Genomic DNA, 20,549 nt, shown 5'->3' on the forward strand with positions numbered 1-20,549 from the left:
TTTAAATGCCAAAACGTGTATTTTTTCCTATTGATTATATTTAGCTTATATTAAAGTTGCTATAAACTTATGTTTTTGGGATACCATGCACGGAAGTCAGTCTGGAAGCCGTTCTTTCTCATGAAAGTGCTCTGAAGCAGCTGCGTTATGTGCTGAATTATACATCTATAATATACTGTGTACACAAAATAGTTACACTCAGGACTTTAAGGACAAAAATATCCCCATTGAAACCCATTAAAATGGCAATATTTGATCCCAGTGCCATTAAAGCATAAAATCATGAATTCTATGATATTATGCTTTCATTCCGGAGCCCTGGCTTCAAAATTAAATATTTTAATATTTTCCACCAGATGGCGCCATTTTTCTCACGTTTAGCCTATGGAGCAAATACATTCTTTTTTCCTATTTTCTGTTTGCTGATATTATAGAGCACTGCAGGCCAATTGAATAAATGATGCAGCTAAAATTGTGTGGGTGTGTTGTTATGGATGTCAGAGTGTGTTTTGTATGTGTGTAAAATACAAAAGTCGTATTATATAAACAAACTGGCATTTAAAGGGTTTAAATCCTGAAAATTAATGAATACTTGGTAGTTTTGATCAGAACTGAAATCAATGAAAGTGGAAAGTAATATTAATATATAATATTTTTATGGCAGTTTTTTGACGCAGATATTTTGTCCTCTAAGGTACTGAATGTGAGTTTTTTTAGTTTTTTATTTTATCTGACACTGCACAAAATAGTAATGCATCAAAATCAATATTGTTGCTAATCATTGACATATCCCAGACTGTGATAATAATTTAAAAAAATTCCCCTTAACATTTAGTATATGGAAAATAATTAAAAGAAAAAAAAGACATTTTTCATAAAAAAAACAACAGTGGCATTATATAAACAAACTGGCATTTAAAGGGTTAAAATCCTGAAAATGAATGAATATTTGGTAGTTATGATCAGGACTGATGTTGGTTAAAAAAATTAACTCATTGAAAGTGGAAAATAATATTAATATATAATATTATTATGTTTTTTGATGTGAACATTTTTGTCCTCTAAGGGCCTCTGAGTAACTTTTATAAATTGACGCACAAGGGTTAAAACAAGTGTCTTTTTTTTTTTTTGTTTCACAGGTTTTAAAAGACCTTTTGCAAGAAAAGAATATGACCTTGATAGTGTACGTAGGATGTAATACACCGAGATGTGATATTACATTTGGAAGACATATTTTTTAAGCTGTTTGTTAATTTTCAGACATTTCCTCTCTATGTCAATAAGACATTCAGCAGATGTCAACAAGATGTTAGCAAACCTTTATGATTTAACATGTTTGTAAATATGATCTTTTAAAGATGTTCAGCAGATGTTAATTAGAATGCGATGCTTTCCAGATGAAACGCTCTTAAACAGACAATCTGCCATCTGGGATTTACGTCCATAGTTTCGGTTGTAAACGACTATGTGATTTTGAATCACAATGATTCAATGAATCACTCAAAATACTTAACAATGCTCATGTATCGCCTCCCACTGGCGTAAAGATGTAAAAAGCAGAAATGGTGACTGAACAATATTGTAATCAAGTAAATTAATTTGTTTGGTGAGCAGATTTAAAATACTCTACAAGAACAATCACAAAAACAATGTAGTCTCGCTGTAATTCTGTTAGGTGCTGCTAATGTCACAGAAATTACACACAGCATATCTGAGATCAATAAAAGTGATGGGAAAATACCTGCAAAGATGTATAGGCAAGACTTAGGTATATATCAGACATGAATGTGACCTGATGATACAATGTGTGTTATTTTAAATCATTTGTGTTCAATAAACTAACTGAGATACATCTTCCAGTGCCATTAAAAAAAATAAAAAAAATAAAGAAGGTCAGTTTATACATAGTCACAACCTGTTAGTTCAATAGTGATAGACTGACCTCAGTCACTGAAATGACCAACAGGGGGCGACATGCCCGAGCACATTCATAATGCACACAATACACATACAGAACACATATGTTAAATAATTCACTCTGCTCTAAACAGCCTGTTGTCTACGAGACAACAAATGTTGTCTACGATACACTCTACATGAATAGATTGTATATGTATGTGTATATATATATATATATATATATATATATATATATATATATAAGATGATATCTGACGAGTGAAAAGATGAAGCATGTTTAGAACCTGCTGAAAATCAATAAAAAAGGTGTTGTAGTGACGTATTAATATTTTGTATTATCAATGAAATCCAAAGACATAATTTCCAAAAACATAAAATAACATTGACTAGATTGTCAAGCAGCATTCACGTTAATCTGTACGTATGAACCACTTTTTGTTTTTGTAAAATAGACCTACATTATGGTTGGCATATTCATAAAATACACTATGAATCAGCGCATCAGTAATTCCAAATGACTTTATTTACATATTTATATATGTCAAGCTATAAAGACAGTTAGCAATGCAAACAGGCCAATGAAGCATCATTCCAGAGCATTCATCATATCAGAAAACAACAAATCAAGTATTTAGTATTTTTTTATATTAATATTTTTTCAGATGTAATTTCAACATTTTGTGGAATGCTCCTTTAACTTACCTATCTGCTAATGGTAAATTGTACTGTAAATCCAATAAAAGAGTTTAAGGAAAACACAAACAAACAAACAAACAAACAAACAAACAAAAATAATTAAAAGGAATTAACTTAATAAAAGCATTTGTAATGTCTGTGAGATCACAGAAGTTCCATTCCAGAGTTCCAAAATTAGAAATGAAGGTTCTAGATTATTAAATACGGTTATTTAGATTCTTCTATTGCAGCATTGGGTTTCACCAACTCAACAGTGTAAGAATCACAGCACTGTTCTGTATTTATGAAAGCAAAATCCTTTTCTGTGTTTGCTCAGGTAAAGGAAGGGGACTTCAGAGAAATCAAACTATGTTTATCTGATTAACACGGATTAACCTCTGAAACTTCAATTATTCATCACTGGCTCAAAACCCGACACCAGCACTGGACATGTTTGAGTGTGAGAGAGAGAGAGAGAGAGAGAGAGAGAGAGAGAGAGCATACCATTCTGATGGATAGTATGGATGGATGGATGGATCTCCTGATGTCTTCCATGTTTCTATAATCAGGATCTCGATTGATATTAAAAAGTCAATTTCTTTGCAAAGTGATAAGGTCACACTGTTATCACAATATCATATACAAGCAACCTGAAAAATGAAGTGTATATAAAGTTTAAGCGTTATAGAAACGTGATCAGTCGATTTAAAAGACACTAAAACCTCAGTCACATATAGTGTACACGAACGGATGTGTGTATGTGAGTTGGTATATATGTTGCCTGTGAGAGAGAACACCAATATACTGTCAAAACATTCCTTTAGCATAAACAATTGTGCTTGACTGTACTATTCCACAAAGTTTTACTTCCTTTATGACTTCAGAACCTGTGCATTAAACAAGAACAAGCATACACATAAACGTTTTAACTGATCAGACATATAAAACTGAGATGTTCAACCTCAAGTCAAGCCTTACGTCTACTTTTATGCACTGTTGTAGTTATTAATTAATGTTTAACTTGTCCTTAAAATGTTGTTATGACTGTTATAAGGAGCTATAAAGTTAACACAGTGTCATAACCTGGAGCGACGCAACACGTTTTCAGTGATTTTGTCTGCGCACACTGAAAGTGAAAATTCTGCATTTCACCACCATTGTTGGGAAAGTTACCCCCCAAAAAGTAATCAGATTACTTTAATGATTACTCTGTGGAAATGGTAATCACATTACTAATGACTTTACTTTTAAGTTACTTTCTAAAACACATTTCACTGGAAGGTTTTTGGTTTTCTGCTCAATAAATTCAAAATTATGTCTTTATTTCCTTCTTGTTAATTGTTGCTGTCCCTTCAGCTGTCACAGAAACACAAACAGACATACATATGAACATAATTCAAGTTTTAAATGTGTTCTAAACAAATAATATTATTTTAGAGAGACTGTATGTGTAACCCAAGTAATCTAAAGTAAATAACTTCATTGAAAGTCAGTAACTGTAATCTGATTACAAGAATTGCACTACTTTTTGACTATAAAAGTAATAGGATTATAGTAACTAATTACTTTTGTAATCAAATTACGCCCAACACTGTACACTCCACAATTGCAGCCAATCAGAATGTATTTGGGGGGTAAAGGGACTTTGGACCAATGAGATTTCACTATGGGCAGGGCTACCCAGCGCAACGCCACATAAATTGGACCCAAACAACCAACAAAATGGCCTAAACTCAGATTTATATGGAAGAGATAAGATTTATCGCTTGTCGCTTTATTGCGTCCCACCAGGTTAGGACATTGTAGATATTAAAAAGACACTCTCAAATTGTTTGAAAAGTGACATCTGATTTGATACACAAATACGACAACATTACAGAAAATCACCAAACAGGAGACAAGTACCATTTTGCAACTGTCCCGACACAATAATGTAAAAACACGTAGTATTGAAATGTCCGGCCTTTAAGGCAGCGATTTGCACACGCTCACATGCGTAACATCCGAGATCCACAGCGCCAGTAAATGAGAGGAGTTCTACAAAACAGACCAATCTGATTGCAGGTCACCCATGCTTCGCCATTTCACCTGCAAGGGCCAGTGTGCACGCGCACGATGCCGCGAGCGTGCATGTGCATAAAATTAAAGATCTCATATGGCATGGCGTGGAATCCAGGGCGGGGCTTGATGTTGTCATAGTAATGGTGTGTTATGAAGATTCCCAAGGGATTCATGGGAAACGCCCAGAAGCCGTAGAGGTGCACTTCTTCGCATAATTCCATCGCCGCGGTAACCAGCATCAGCCCGCTGCTGAGGCGTTTGGCGCGCACGCCCTGCACGGCCCAGAAACGCTGTACGTTCAACAGGTACTGCGGGTGGAAGAAGTAAACGCCGCGGGCGGACTCAAAGTCATCGAGCATGTATTTGACGCGGAACGACACATCCGTGTTCCGTGTGTTGTAGAACGCAGGCAAAACCACAGATGAGTTCTCGTAATTCTGGAGAACGGCATAAAATGGCTTCCTCCATTTCTCCAACTTTTGAAACCTAGTCCGTAAATGGACAGACAGAGAGAAAATCAGTTTCAATGAGGTATGCAGGTTGCGTTGGTGTTTTTGTACAAAGTATAGTTTTAGCTTATTTTTATTTTTATTTTTACGTTCGGTTATACAAGTGAATCTCGCAAAAACTTTCAAGAACATGTACGGGTCATATTTCACCCCAAAATCAGTAGAAAGAGATAAAATATTTAAAACGTTTTTAGCAGTGTGGCATTGTCTTCATGATATTTAACCCTTCCTTGATCTTATGGGTCAGGTTGACCCTTTTGAATTCTGATTTTCATCAACTTAACTTGAAGTTTTCGGCCTGAAACTTCATGACATCCTCCACAGAGGTGATCTGAACCTGGCAATGTCATTTTTTTTTTTACATTTCATATATTTATACACAAAGCTACAAAAAAATTCCCTTTGTTGTCCTTATGGGTCAATGAACAACTAACCTCACACACCTGAGAAGTAATTGATAGGTGCGTAGGTCACAAGCAAAGAGTATCAAAATGTATTCGTTGCCTGATGAAGGTCGAGTGACCAAAACGTTGCTGAATAAATTTTGATACTCTTTGCAAGCCAGGATAGTGTGTGAGATTTTTTCCATTTCATTGACTTTGTCCTTAAGGGTCAAAATTACCCTTTTTTATGTTCAATTTCAAAAACTTATAATACAGGCTCTGTTTGCTCTATCTCTGTGTGTGTGTGTGTGTGTGTGTGTGTGTGTGTGTGTGTGTGTGTGTGTGTGTGAAATTATGAGTGTTCTTATAAAAACATTTTGTCCTTTTCTACAATTTTATGGTGAGGCTTCTCAAAAAAGGCTGGATGTCTATGTGTGGAGTTGGGGCTCCCCCTGGCTTTCAGATCTGTATATTGCAACAGAGAAAAAAAATTTCCAGTGTGATCTGGCACCTAGACAAACGATTTGAGACCAAAAGTAGAGAGATTGATCAAACAGAGACTTTTTTACAAGCTTTTGAAATTGAACATAAAAAAGGTCAGTTTGACCCTTAAGGACAACATAAGGACTTGATCGTTAAGACCAAGGAGCGGTTAAAGGAATATTCCGGGTTCAATACAAGTTAAGCTCAATCAACAGCATTTGTTCCATAATGTTGATTATCACAAAAGATCATTACGACTCATCCCTTGTTTACTAAATAAGTGTTTTCAGTTAAGCACACAATGGAAGTCAGTGAGGCCAGATCAAAACATGTTAAATACATGGTGTCTCAAAGGTATAGCCACATGACATTATACGTGTTAGCATGATTTTAGTGAGATAAAATAAATAATTTAACACAGGTAAGGTTAGTATGCGATTTTATCAAACTAATGACACAACATGTATAATTTTTTTTATTTTGAGGCTAAACTTTGTGTATTTTAACGTTTATGGACTTGCCCCCATTCCTTACTGTATAACGCTTAAAAAAAAAAAAAATTGAAATACTTTTTTTTGGTAATCAACATGCCAGAAATGCTGTTAATTGAGCTTAACTTGCACTAAATCCAGAATATTTTTTTATTACCATAATGCAGTGGTTTTCAAATTTTAATAATAGAGATGTTCTTTGTTCTGCTGAACACAAATGAAGATTTTTAGAAGAATATTTCAGCTCTGTTGGTCCATACAATGCAAGTGAATAGTGACCAGACCTTTGTAGCTCCAAAAATCACATAAAGGCAGCATAAAAGTAATCCATAAGACTCCAGTGGTTTAATCCATATTTTCAGAAGCAATATAATAGGTGTGGGTGAGAAACAGGTCAAAATGTATGTCCTTTTTTTTTTTTACACTAAATCTCCACTTTCACTTTTACATCTGAAAGTCACATGTGGTGCCTGTAAAGTGAAAGTTAAAGTGGAGATTTAGAGTAAAAAAGGACTTAAATATTGTTCTGATTCTCACCCACACCTATTATATTGCTTCTGAAGATATTGATTAAAACACTGGAGTCTTATGGATTACTTCTATGTTTCCTTAATGTGATTTTTGGAGCTACAAAGTTCTGATCACCATTCACTTGCATTTTATGGACCTACAGAGTTGAGATATTCTTCTAAAAATATTTACTGTTTTTCTGCAGAAGAAAGAAAGTCATACACATCTGGAATGGCATGAGAGTGAGTAAATGATGAGAAAATTTAAATTTTTGGGTGAACGATCCCTTTAAACCTTTGTCAAGGTTCATAGAATATTAAATGTATGTGTACACTTTATGTATGAATACCAACAAATCATAATGAGATCATATAAATGTATGTGCATGTGTGTACCGCTCAGTAATAATGCTGGGATTAATGGTTACAAGATCAGTCTTAGATCCCACATCTTCACTGTACATATCTGAGATGGGAGGAATATTACATCTGTAAGAGTAGAGAGGAAGAGTTGTGTAGATTTAACAGGCAAATTAATAAAGTGCATATAAACCAAGACATATAAACTAACAAACAGTGCTTTTGCATTTTACCGGAAGACAAAGTCAGCTGCATCGATCTCTCGTCCACATTTACTGTTTTTGATGATACCTCCATTCCCGATCACGGCACATTTCTTGAACTGGGATTTGGAATAGGGCATATCCTGCAGTCAGAGCGCAGAATATATTCAGAAACAGGACACTGAAATGGGATTAGAGAAGGTGATTGCTGGGAGATGGTTGCTAGGCAACTGTGGCAGGCATATGGTGGGTGTGATCAGTGCGTTGGTTGCTAGGTAAAGCTTGCTATGATACAGCTACTTAAGGGTGCCTGCTTCGTAATGTTTGGCAGGGTGTGGTTTGCTTATGTGTAAGAAAAAAAGATGATGCCACTGATAACCACAGCGTGCATGTATGTTGTAAATGCAGATTTAAACAGGCATTTATATCCCTAGTCAAAAAATGCTAAAGGAATGTAAACCAGATTCACGTTTTGTTAAGGCCAAAACATACTCTATGCAAATACGTGAACGCTTCTAGCTATGCAAGCTCGATTTCCTGAGTTGTTGCGCTTCAAAATGTGTCAGACCCACTCATATATTTATATATAGAACTGGATCGCTGAAGCAACAGTAAACTGCCTGCAGGAGTTGAAGCTACCGGACATGTTCGAGAGGCCATCTTGGTATGCCCAAACTGTCATAGAGCATCAATGACTGACAGGCGAAAAAGCCCCTGTTTCACCGTCTCCGACCTGTGGATATGAAAGTTGCATTTCGCCCTCTAGTGACAGTCATGTTTCATTTGCTCGTTATGGATAATATTCGTTAAGAGGGAGAAGATATAAGTGGATCGCGATGTCAGAGCATTCACCTGTCCCAGTGTTCAGTCTATCAGTGCAGCACAACAATCACCAAAGGAAGCGGCAAAACTGTCCACAAGTTGTGTTGTAAGTAGGAAAAGCTGATATATATTATTGTGTAGGGTGACAATTCGTCTTTACCCCCGAAAGGGACTTTAAAAAAGTCAGACCGGAATTTCTAAATCACCTTAAATGCCCGGGATTTGCTTGTTTTTATAGTGACGTTCTCTCTGTAGTCATACACGGATACATGTCATAAATACATGTCCGTTTGCCATTTAAACCTAGCGTATCAGTTTAATTTTAATCAGCTTTGCTTTGCGTGTGTGAGAGCGAGAGCATGCGCTCTTATTCAAGTGACCGCAAGAAAAACATAAAACAAGTAACTCTGAACAAACACTTCGATGTTTGTATCTTACCTCAGTTTCGGTGAACTTGCAGATTCAGCTAATCTGTTCACTGATGAAGTTTGTTAGAGGTGGAAACTGTTTGATATAGATATACATAACTTGCTCTGGCTTTTGAGAAACAGGAAAAATTCCTGACTTTAAATAATGTGTAGGACATTTGCGTTGTAGGGATGTATATGCAGATTTCAGATATAAACTGGCAATTGATTGACTGATGTTTACTCGCTGAAATCAGATGATTTCCTATGAAGTCAATAGGGACATTGGAGTGTTTGGGCACAGCAATATGGTGGCGCAGTGACTTCACTGATATGACGTCATGAGCAATCCAGTTCTGCATATGTACATCAGCGGTCAGACTGCAATTCATAACACTATGCAAGTACGTGTTGCATTCTGAACGTTGCCACAAGGGGCGCTTTAGTGGACATTAGTGTGAACTGTCCGCTTCTAGAATGAGTTCTCTCTTTCAAACTAACTGCTGTCATGGTGGAGCAACAGTTTAAAGAGAATATTTCTGAGCTGATAAGTTAAAGTCAATATAATTATACCTGAATAATAACAATCCAGTTTAACGGCACAGACTTTTAAGGTAATTCTATCGCCCCCTTGGGTACTGAGGTTTGTTACCACCATAGAAAGGCAAGAATGTACATTAAGCATATTCAACTGGACTGCGCGTTGGCAATGAGTTGGTCATGTGCTCACATCTGCGTACGCGCACCTGTATGAAGTATGTTTCTGGCCTTAGAGTACTATTGGATATTGTGTCATTTTTATCAGAACACTACCTCTATATTATATTGGAATAATACACTGAATGCAATTGAATTGAAGACACACTCCCAAAAAAAAAAAAAAAAACAAAGCTTATTTTTAAGATTTTCTCATTTCAATTTCATAAATTCTGTTCAATTAAACTGTGTAATGTTAACAAATTTAAATAAAAAAAATAAAAAAATATATATATATATATATATATTCATTTATTTATTTTCTTTATTTCTTTATTTTTAATTCTTTATTTTTATTTTATTATATATTTATTTTTTGTTTTTTTATTTAGGGTTTTCAATGTAATTTTATTGAAGATTGCTCAATTTAAATTTTACTATGAAATTGAAATGCGTAAATCTTAAAATATTTTTCTGAGTGCAGTATTATACGTTATCTTAGAGGAAAGATCCTGAAAAATTTTCAATTCCTTTTGACATCATAAAGGGGCATTCTAAACTTCTCCTTTTTATTATTATTCTAATATTCCATTAATGCTGAAAGTTCTAGTTTTTGTTTTGTTTTACGTTGAACTTCATTTCCGATATCCGCTAGGGTTGGTTCTACATTTTGGTTCTATGATAAAATGATATAAATAATCCTATCCACATTTCTTTAGGATTTTATGACTAGGGCGGTGCTGCTCTCCTAAAAGACATCATGTATTCAAAGACATGCACTTTAAACTTGATTTAAAGCAATGCTAACTCACATTGGGGAACATTTTAAAAATCTCAGGGCTGATGTGTAAGATTCCACTTGTATCAACCTCATATCGCAGTTTAGTCCCTGAGGGTGTGTTTCTCTTTGTGGTAAACAGGAAGGAGGGGGCATTGCAGCAGCGTGACAGAGACATCCTATTGGACACAAAGAGATGATATCATTCCTAAATGACAAAGGCATCCTATTGGACCTAGAAAGAAAATTTTTTCATTATTTTGTTTTGACATAAGAATCCTACTGATACAGAGAGATGACATCATTCATTTATGACAACACAATCCTATTGGATATAAAGAGATCATCATTACTTGGTTATGACAAAGGAATCCAAGTGGACAAAGAGAAAAATGACAAAAAGGATAATGGTAAAGATAAGGCAAAAGGGCATGTCTTTGTGTTTGTATACTCACTTAAAGTTGTCTGTCTCCTCCTTATTTTGGTTCCACTTACATGCCTGTAGGTTCCTCCATCTTTCAAACAATTCTGATGTCTTCACCCTGAACACACACACACACACATGTTTATGGAGGGGCTAGTCAATTAAATAAGTCTAAAGGGGAGTACTGACTTCAATGTAAGTCTATGGTATTTTTTCGCCCCTTTTTATCGTCCACCAGGCAAAAAAACGTAAGTCTGATCGCTTCGAATGCACATCTACAGTGGTACTTCTCTCCTCAACGAACCACTCAATTTGGGGTTTTATGCATGTTTGTAGCACAAAACCGAATTTTAATACTTAGGATTAGGTGTTTGTTTACATCCCAAATCCTTAGTATGAGAAATAGTGATTTGCCATGGCAAACACCACTAATGAAAGGAGATGAGTGGAAAGGAAAGGGTGTTCTTGTACAGATATTATATTTCTTTAAATAGATGTTCTTTACTGGGTTTGTCCTTTGAGATGAGACATCCATCAGGAAATCTGACTCCCTCTGCAAGCTCATTCTACAGACATGAAGTTAAAGGAATATTCCTTTAAAGACATAGTCAAACATCTGACGCGAGACTTACATGGTCAGTACTTTCACATCTGTGATTTCTTGCCGTAGTTCCTTACAGGAAGTGGAATTAAACTCCAAAGAACCGTCGAAGCGTTCAAGATACCTGCCAGAAAACGGACAGTCACACATGCTGTAGGAACAACCTGAGAAGTTTCACCATGCAGAAACTAACTAAAGATCCAGTGTGAAAAAGCTTGTTGAAAGTTTGCAGGTCTACAATCTTGTCAAAAGATCCTAAAGGAATGCTAATGCTAATTTCTATCATTATTTAGAATCAATTGAAATGTGTTGCATCAATTCGAGCATGATCACATTTCTCTGTCTAATGCTACTGACAGCACGTTTCTGGAACTAGGAAGTAATGCATGAGGTTGCATTTTCGCTCAGAAAATAATGTTTGACTCCACTGACAGTAAGTTTTAGGGTTTGGGTCAGGGTTAGGGTGTAGCGTTACTAAAATGCACACTCTTGTTCACTGTTTTACATCGTTTACAACTAAAAACAACTCACTTTTGGCACCACTCTGTGGACATTTCACCCGTAAATTCAAACAACACTTCCAGCCTTGGCCACTACATGGGCAGTGATTGGATCTAAATTATGATGGGACTTCTATTAGCATTCCTTCAGGATGTTTTGATAAGGGCCATTGAAGACACATTTGAACAACTTTCTAACTTAGCTGAAATGATCTTTTCTACATTTCTGCAGATAAATATATATATGAAATAACAGTTTCACCACAATGAGAAGAGGCAGCAGGGTTTTAACTGATGAGTGTGTCCTCACCTTGGTTGTGAAACAAAAATACAAACAAAAACATGCCTTTAAAAACATGAAAATGCAATAACATGGAATAAATGAATTAAATGTAAATATGAGAATATAGTATGAGTAAATCAAGAGGCGTAGCCAAGGGTGGGCCAAATTAAAACTATTCATTGACTTCGAATATGTATTTATAAAATAGTTTAAAAATGCATACATTCTGATTTCTGAAAGTGTGATTCAGGGAAATTTCTAAGGGGAAAAAAAAATTGGCCCATCTATTTTTATTGAGGCCCACGCAAAAGTAATTTCCTGGCTACGCCGTTGAGTAAATCATGTTGTAAACTGCTGGTAGAGGTAGTCTTTTTCTCTCTATTACTCATTATGTGATTCTTTTGGTCATTTTGAGTCTTTCCTCAGGCAAGGCATCAATGAAAACATCTTCAGTGCTTCTTGATTCCATTTTAATGAGGTTTAAATGGACTATAATGGAGGTTGGCCTGCTACTGCAGACCACTTACTGACATTGTATATTAAATCAGAGCCAAAATGGCTGCTAACACTTTTAGCAAAAGTCAGTTTGGTTTACTCCAATATATCAACCTTTTACCATGCAATGACATTTTATCACTTATCTTCAATGACTTTAACATGATCTAAACTACAAAAACCACACTATTTTCTATTTTATTTCTATTTATCTTGCATAATAACATGCCCTGAATGATGCTGTATCCATCTTAGAATATAAAAGCAGCATAGGTCCAAACAGCTTTGTTACAAAGGTCCAAATTAAACAAGAAATGCTTTTTGTTTTATCTGCATAATTATTTGCCAATAATAACAGCCAAACTAAGAGGATTAGAAGAGGACAACAGTCTGTCTATGTTCAGAACAGCATACTGTCATACTACTCCTATTTCTGCAGTAAACAGTCATGTAAAAAGTTACCTTAAGGAGCTATTAATACCTGATGTAACCCTTAAAAATGACTTTTGTTGGTGTAACCTAATTTGTCAGGTAAATTTAGTCAAATAAAACAAACATTTTTAATCAAATAAAACCAGTTAATTTAGATGTTACCACATGAAGCACAATTTTTGTATACCTGACAAGATATTTTCTAGTGTTTGTATACTCTGCATAGTTTGCACATTTTCTGTATGCATAAAATACCCACTACATTTGTCAAAATGTCCAGAGTATACAACCAGAACACACTGCACTCTGTACTGTATCTCACAACGCATGTGCTCGACTTTTTTCAAGTGCAATGAATAAATCATCCGTAAGTAATAACGACTATGATTTTTAACATTTCTCTTGTCTCGTTATTTGATGCCAAAAGATAAGACATTTTAACACAAAATAGCATTAAAAATGCACAATAACCGTATTTATTTCCGAGATGATAACTGGACAGGATTTATACATGTAACATTGTGAGGTCATGTAATAAAATTTTTGTTTAAGATGTTTGTAGTTGCATAAAGCAATATGCGTTCTAAATCAAATATCACAAAGAAAGTAACTTTGAAAAGAACCTTGAACATTTAAGAAACTGAATGAACAGTTGAATAATATCACGAATAATTACTTGCATTTGGCGCATGGCGAGTGTAGTACTTGATTCACAAACTTGTGATGCATTCAGAAAAAAACTAAACAATTTGGCTAATAGGTTATCTAGAATTGACAGTATTTTGAAGGGTCCACAATAACATAACTATGCATGTTAAATATTGCGTTATACAGTATTACCGAATACCAGCACGTGTCTGGAATACAGTGTGTACTGCGCCATATGCAATAAGCAATACGCTGGTATTCCATTCTGAACATAGCCATTAATTTCATCCAACTCGGTGGTAAATTTGTGTCTGCATGGTGGTTTAGCAGGCAATGCTTGTGCCTAAAGAGAAAAAAACATCAAAGGTGTGCTGATTTATCAAAATGTGTGTTTAAAATGAAGAAAAATGACAAAAAAACAAAACAAAGAGACAAACTGAAAGAATGAAACACATTAGCGATTCCATACATCTCTGACATGCTGCTGTTGCCTGAACTCTCTGTATGTGTGACCAGCCTGATCACAAACACCCTGGATGACACATTGCAACTTTCTGCGATCATTTTGTTGGGAAGAAAAACAGTAAAAAATAATAAACTTCTTTTCAAGTCAAAGGGAGTGCAAATGTGCAAGCGGGAATCGGGTAGAGGTGTGTTGAGATAACATGACACACGCACACACTCATACAATCCAGTAACGTGCACACACACACACACACACACACACACATGCAGGTTGGGGGGTGGGGGCGGGAGATGCATGATGGGATACACAGAAACAGGAACCCATGACATCCAAAGGAACTACCAACCTCAGGGAGAGAGCAAGGTGATGGGGTCAAAGGTCAAGGGCAGATGGAGGGTTGCAGACAACATGCACAAACGGACCGGCGGTGCACCGAGCACAGCGAGCATGAGCAGTCGGTCGTCTCTCAGACCAGATGGAAAGACATAAGAGACATCCTCAAACAGGGACGTAAGGTTTGTGAACTGGAGATGCCATCAGTGTGGCCTACCTTCTCTTTTCTTTTTTTTTCTTCTGAATATCGGCTAGGCAGGGTGTGATAACTACGGAGCTCTGAGCCTCGGAGTGCTGAAAATTCTGACGGACACATCTGTCGAGATGCATACAAGTGAGTTAGCTTTAGAGTTTAGAGTTAAACGTGAGGATCAATGACCTGACCCAGTACTGACAAACACAAGTGAGCACAACTTCACCCGCCCACTTTTTCCCCATTAATTTTTTCAATAAGGATTTAATAAAATCCTTCATAAAACAGTTTTAAGTCATGAACCAAACCAACCAGCTCCAAAGTGAAACTTTGATTTGAAGCAAAAAAGTATTTGAAAACTAGACAAAAACACTGTGTATGTCATAGTTAATGTCATTCGCAGGGCTTCTTGGGATTGTAGTTCATTCCCTCATGAAGTACGTTATCAAATTAAAGGAATATTCTGGGTTCAATACATGTTAAGCTCAATCGACAGCATAATGTTAATTACCACTAAAATTTATTTCGACTCGTCCCTCCTTTTCTTTAAAAAAAGTAAAAATCTGTGTTACAGTGCGGCACTTACAATGGAAGTGAATGGGGACCAATTTTTGGAAGGTTTAAAAGCAGAAATGTGAAGCTTATAATTTTGTTGTAAAATTGGCAATAACTTTACACAGATGCGGTTAGTAAGTGATTTTATCTCACTAAAATCATGTTAACACACATATTGTTTATGTCTTGAGGCTAAACTTTTGAAACAGTGAGTATTTTAACATTTACAGAAATAATGGCCCCCATTCACTTCCATTGTAAGTGCCTCACTGTAACACAGCTTTTTGCTTTTTTTAAAGAAAAGGAGGGACAAGTCGAAATAAATTTTAGTGGTAATCAAAATGATGCCACAAATGCTGTCGATTGAGCTTAACTTTTGGGTACTGAACCCGGAACATTCCTTTAAATGCAACTGAAAAATATGAAACTATTGAAATCTAAAATCAACTTATTTAATGTATATTGTAAAATATTCAGTACAGTACGTCATATAAAGTGGGTGGTTGCTGCAGAGCTCATTTGGTGCACTTTTATTGGTGCAACTCTCTGATTGGTGGATCTTTCTCTGTTGAATCAGGGGTAGTGTAGTTCTTCACCAGGAATTCGTGAAAAACTGCTATTAAAAATTTTTTTTTTAATTAAGTTAACATAACAAAGATTGATGACTTCAACAGAAGCACATACTATCCAACAGAAACATACACCGATCAGCCACAACAATAAAACCACCTGCCTAATATTGTGTAGGTCTCCCTCATGTCACCAAAACAGCGCCAAACCGCATCTCATTATAGCATTCTGAGATGATATTCTTCTCACCACAGTTGTACAGAGTGGTTATCTGAGTTACATAATTTATAATTATAATTTAATTTATAATTTTTCTTTATTTATCACACATTATACATTTGCACATATACAGTGAAATTCTTCTTTTTCACATATCCCAGTTAGGCTGGGGTCAGAGTGCAGGGTCAGCCATGATACAGCACCCCTGGAGCAGATAGGGTCAAGGGCCTTGCTCAAGGGCCCAACAGTGGCATCTTGGCGATGCTGGGGCTTGAACCCCCGACCTTCTGATCAGTAACCCAGAGCCTTAACCGCTGAGCCATAGACTTTGTCAGTTCAAACCAGTCTGGTCATTCTCTGTTGACCTCTCTCATCAACCAGGTGTTTCCATCCACAGAACTGTCGCTCACTGGATGTTTTTTGTTTTTGGCACCATTGGAGTAAATTCTAGAGACTGTTGTGTGTGAAAATCCCAGGAGATCAGCAGATACAGAAATACTCAAATCAGCCCATCTGGCACCAACAGTCATCCATGCGATTATCTAATCAGCCAATCGTGTGGCAGCAGTGCAATGCATAAAATCATGCAGATACGGGTCAGTGATTTGGACCGTGGCATGATTGTTTGTGCCAGATGGGCTGGTTTGAGTATTTCTGGGATTTTCACACACAACAGTCTCTAGAATTTACTCTGAATGGTGCCAAAAACAAAAAACATCCAGTGAGCGGCAGTTCTGTGGATGGAAACACCTGGTTGATGAGAGAGGACAACAGAGAATGGCCAGACTGGTTTGAACTGATAAAGTCTACGATAACTCAGATAACCACTCTGTACAATTGTGATGAGAAGAATATCATCTCAGAATGCTATAATGAGATGCGGATTGGCACTGTTTTGGTGACATGAGGGAGACCTACACAATATTAGGCAGGTGGTTTTAATGTTGTGGCTGATCAGTGTATACTAGCATATACTTTTCTGTAAAGCAGCTTTGAAACGATGTGTGTTGTGAAAAGTGCTATACAAATAAAAATGACTTGACTATCCATTAACAACATCGTAGCTCATAGTAGGTCTGTCTTTAAAGGTTTTTAAGTTATCGTTTAAAATCTATTCCCCCATGGTATAAAATTAATGGGATTTTTACTTCAATTTACTTCTAACATTCTGCCTAATTTTGGGTGAACTATCCCTTTAAACAGTGGTATTTGCTTCTGTAGAAGCCGTAACACTCTGTTATTAAACACAACTTAAAACAAAATCATGTTTAATAGCAGAACTCCTGAAGAACTACATTACCCATTGATCTATAAAGAGACATACAGCAATCAGAGAAGTCGCTGTTACCATGGAAACAGCAATTGTGCTCAGAACTGACCATAATGCCAACTGTATTACTTTGTTTGTTTTTTTAAATAGTAGGCAATATGCAGTGTCTAATGTATACATTTCCGTAAGTAGTTCGATAATATTCCTTTGCAAACATGCCACAATCTCGTACCTTTGCCGCATTTTCCCCGATTTTCAAACTTTAAAATCTTTATTTTAATGTTTCGATTCATCCCGGACCTGGATGGTTAATTTCATGGCTTCATAACTGACTCTTAAATGAAGATTTTTTAGGAGAAAATGAATGGGAAAATTACTTCAGAAACCAACAACGCTAAAAAAAAAAAAAAGAACATGGACGGTCACTGTTGCGCTCTATTTCTCCTCTGGAACTCTAAAAATGGAACTCTAATTAGTCCTGGCCCTCTGATATGAGTAAATTGGTTTTAGTTGCCACAGCTGATCATTTCTGTTCATCTGATTGGCTGAAGGGATTGGATGTGTCTCCAGTCCAGACATGCAAGCGGCTGAGTTGTCATTCACCCTGTGGCATTCTCTCTCTCTCTCTCTCTCTCACTCTCTCTCTCTCTCTCTCTCTCTCTCTCTCTCTCTCTAGAGTGTTAGTTGTGTAGTTGAGAGGTTTCTGTGCTGGTTTTGTACCTTTTCCTCCCATTTCTTGCCGGCTTCATCCCTCCATCATCAGGGTAACTAATGAGCCCGCTCCAGTTGCCCACCTCCTCTCCTTTGAGGCGGGAAAACTGTTGCCCACTAGTGAGAAAATGAGGCAGGTCGTTTAAGGTGTCATATATTAGTTCAAAGCCACACAAAGTCAAACACACAAAGATTTGTAAGGAATGGAAAGAATGTTCAAAATCCATTTAAAAATGGTGTTCGTTGTGTGTAAAGTCACTGATAACAGAGAAGCAAAACACCCATTCAAATACTGCAAACAGCAAGTCTCTATGATTAGAGTAAATAGTAAGATCAGCTTATACTGTCCACATGTACAGTTGCCCCAAAAAGGGATACTTAAAGTGACAGTTCACCCAAAAATAAAAATTCTCTCATAGTTTTCTTACCTTCATGCCATCCCTGATGTGTATGACTTTCTTTCTTCTGCTGAACATGAATGAAAATGTTTAGAATAATATTTCATCTCTATGGGTCCATTCAATGGAAGTAAATGGTGAAACAAAAAGCATATAAAGGCAGCATAAAAGTAATCCATATGACTCCAGTTGTTAAATCCATGTCTTCAGAAGCCATATGATAGGTGTGGGTGAGAATCAGATCAATATGTAAGTCCTTTTTTTACTACAAATCTCCACTTTCACTTTCACATTCTTCTTCTTTTGTTTTTTGGTGATTCACATTCTTTGTGCATATCGCCACCTACTGTGCAGGGAGGAGAATTTATAGTAAAAAAGGACTTAAATATTGTTCTGTTTCTCACCCACACTTATATCACCTATGAAGATATGGATTTAACAACTGGAGTCTCATGGATTATTTTTATGATGCCTTTATGTGCTTTTTGGAGCTTCAGAGTTCTGGTCACCATTCACTTGCATTGTATGAACCTACAGAGCTGAAATTTTCTTCTAAAAATCTTTGTTTGTGTTCTGCAGAAAAAAGAAAGTCATGCACATCTGGGATGGTATGAGGGTGAGTAAACGATGAGAGAATTTCCATTTTTGGGTGAACTATACCTTTAGTTAAAAATGTATATATTAACACTTGAAAATATATGAATGTCATTGAATTAGATTAAAAAATAAATAAATAAAAAATACCAAAAATGTTGCATGAGCAAACAAATGATCCTAGAGCTTTTCTCAGAACTACCTAACTCAGACCTGGTCTCATAAAGTCATGTTACCTTCATTTTATTTTTTATTTTTTTAATGATGTGGCTTCTTGTACGTATCGCGGCAGTTTCCTGTTTAAATGAATGCTAGAGGAGGCACTACAACAACAGTGACTTTTATTTACTTTCACACAAATCACAAGTAACATGGTAGATTAACAGTTCACTTTCTGTTTTTTGCTCTGCTCCTCACACAATGCTATCTTATCTAAACACTTTTACTATAGTGCATGACTTGTAAGGGGATACATTTTAACATTTGCATTACAAAACCAACTACATTTACAAGCTTGTTCGAGTGTGATCAAATTGCGCATTAGCTCAACTGAAAGCGCATTGCACTAGTGATATTAAGGACCAAGATATGAGAACTGAGGAGCGTGAAAGTCGGCATGTGAGCAAGCTTCTGTCACCATGACAAATTCCTTGTGTGTGTAAGTATACTTGTCAATAAAGCTCATTCTGATTCTGATAGTGTCATTGAAGCACCAAAAAATGACGTGGTTGCTTCAGCAATTGCGTTTTTCGTGTCTCTTTTATTTTTTCGGACACTATCGGTCAGGTTGAAGGTTAAGGGTAGGAAGGTAGTTTTGTGGATTTAAAACTTGATAGAGCATTAACCTTAAAAACCATCAGCGTAAAGTGCCACACAGTGGACATTTCACCTCAGAACTGAGGTGAACCAACTGTTGTCTAGGTGATTTTAGTGGACGTATGAAGTCATACATTCGAGGATGTATGTAAATTGTAGGCAGTCTACTTTTTGTCAGCTTTTAAAAGAATATACATGGCCACAAAGCTAATAGACATAACCTAAAGGCTACAAAATTCCCAATTTCATTTAGTTTATCTTTACAGTCTACAATTGAAGCCAGTTATACTCGATGTAGAACATACAAGGCCCTTTCCTAAGTGCCCTGAAAGCATCAGAGATAATTTAATGTGGACATCAGCTCTTCAATTTTCTGTATTCACTGACCAGAACAAGGAATGCAAAGTCAGCCGCTAATGTGAAGAGCAGAGAGAGATAAAGAGAGAGAGAGAGAGGTTGAAACGAAGGACAGATGCTCTTCTGCAAACCAGCAGATAATGAGGAGGTCACAGCTGAAGATGTCAATACTTCTGTGGGGCCAGACACTTAACAAATCAATATTAACAAAACAACGGGCAAATTTAAAGCATGGCACAGGATTCCAGAAACTGATCCTTAATCAAGCACCAGTGTAATAGGAACTTGGAGGTACCTGTATTAAAATAACCTTGTTTGACTTTTGTTTGATTCATACGGACAAATGTCTATATGCAACAATCAACTCTTGGCTAGTAGTGATGAGCG

The 20,549-nt window shown here is 36.3% G+C and overlaps 1 protein-coding gene across 3 annotated transcripts in view; it reads right to left on the bottom strand.

Annotated features, from left to right (window-relative positions):
- Positions 1-2,421: 2,421 nt before the first annotated feature.
- Positions 2,422-20,549, bottom strand: part of LOC127431176 (alpha-2,8-sialyltransferase 8E-like) — a 23,847-nt gene continuing 5,719 nt past the window's right edge. Inside the window, exons 2-9 of one of the 3 annotated variants that reach the window (XM_051681481.1) lie at positions 18,007-18,114; positions 14,697-14,795; positions 11,354-11,446; positions 10,753-10,839; positions 10,332-10,476; positions 7,625-7,737; positions 7,428-7,520; positions 2,422-5,142 (exon numbers count right to left, since the gene is read on the bottom strand). In XM_051681481.1, coding sequence (XP_051537441.1) covers positions 4,680-5,142; positions 7,428-7,520; positions 7,625-7,737; positions 10,332-10,476; positions 10,753-10,839; positions 11,354-11,446; positions 14,697-14,795; positions 18,007-18,114 — 1,201 coding nt within the window. In that variant the 3' untranslated portion in view covers positions 2,422-4,679. The remainder of the gene's footprint in view (positions 5,143-7,427; positions 7,521-7,624; positions 7,738-10,331; positions 10,477-10,752; positions 10,840-11,353; positions 11,447-14,696; positions 14,796-18,006; positions 18,115-20,549) is intronic. The other 2 variants (XM_051681482.1, XM_051681484.1) reach the window with 2 other exon arrangements.

Source organism: Myxocyprinus asiaticus, chromosome 40 (genome assembly GCF_019703515.2).
Source record: "Myxocyprinus asiaticus isolate MX2 ecotype Aquarium Trade chromosome 40, UBuf_Myxa_2, whole genome shotgun sequence".
In the NCBI taxonomy this organism is placed as follows: domain Eukaryota; kingdom Metazoa; phylum Chordata; class Actinopteri; order Cypriniformes; family Catostomidae; genus Myxocyprinus; species Myxocyprinus asiaticus.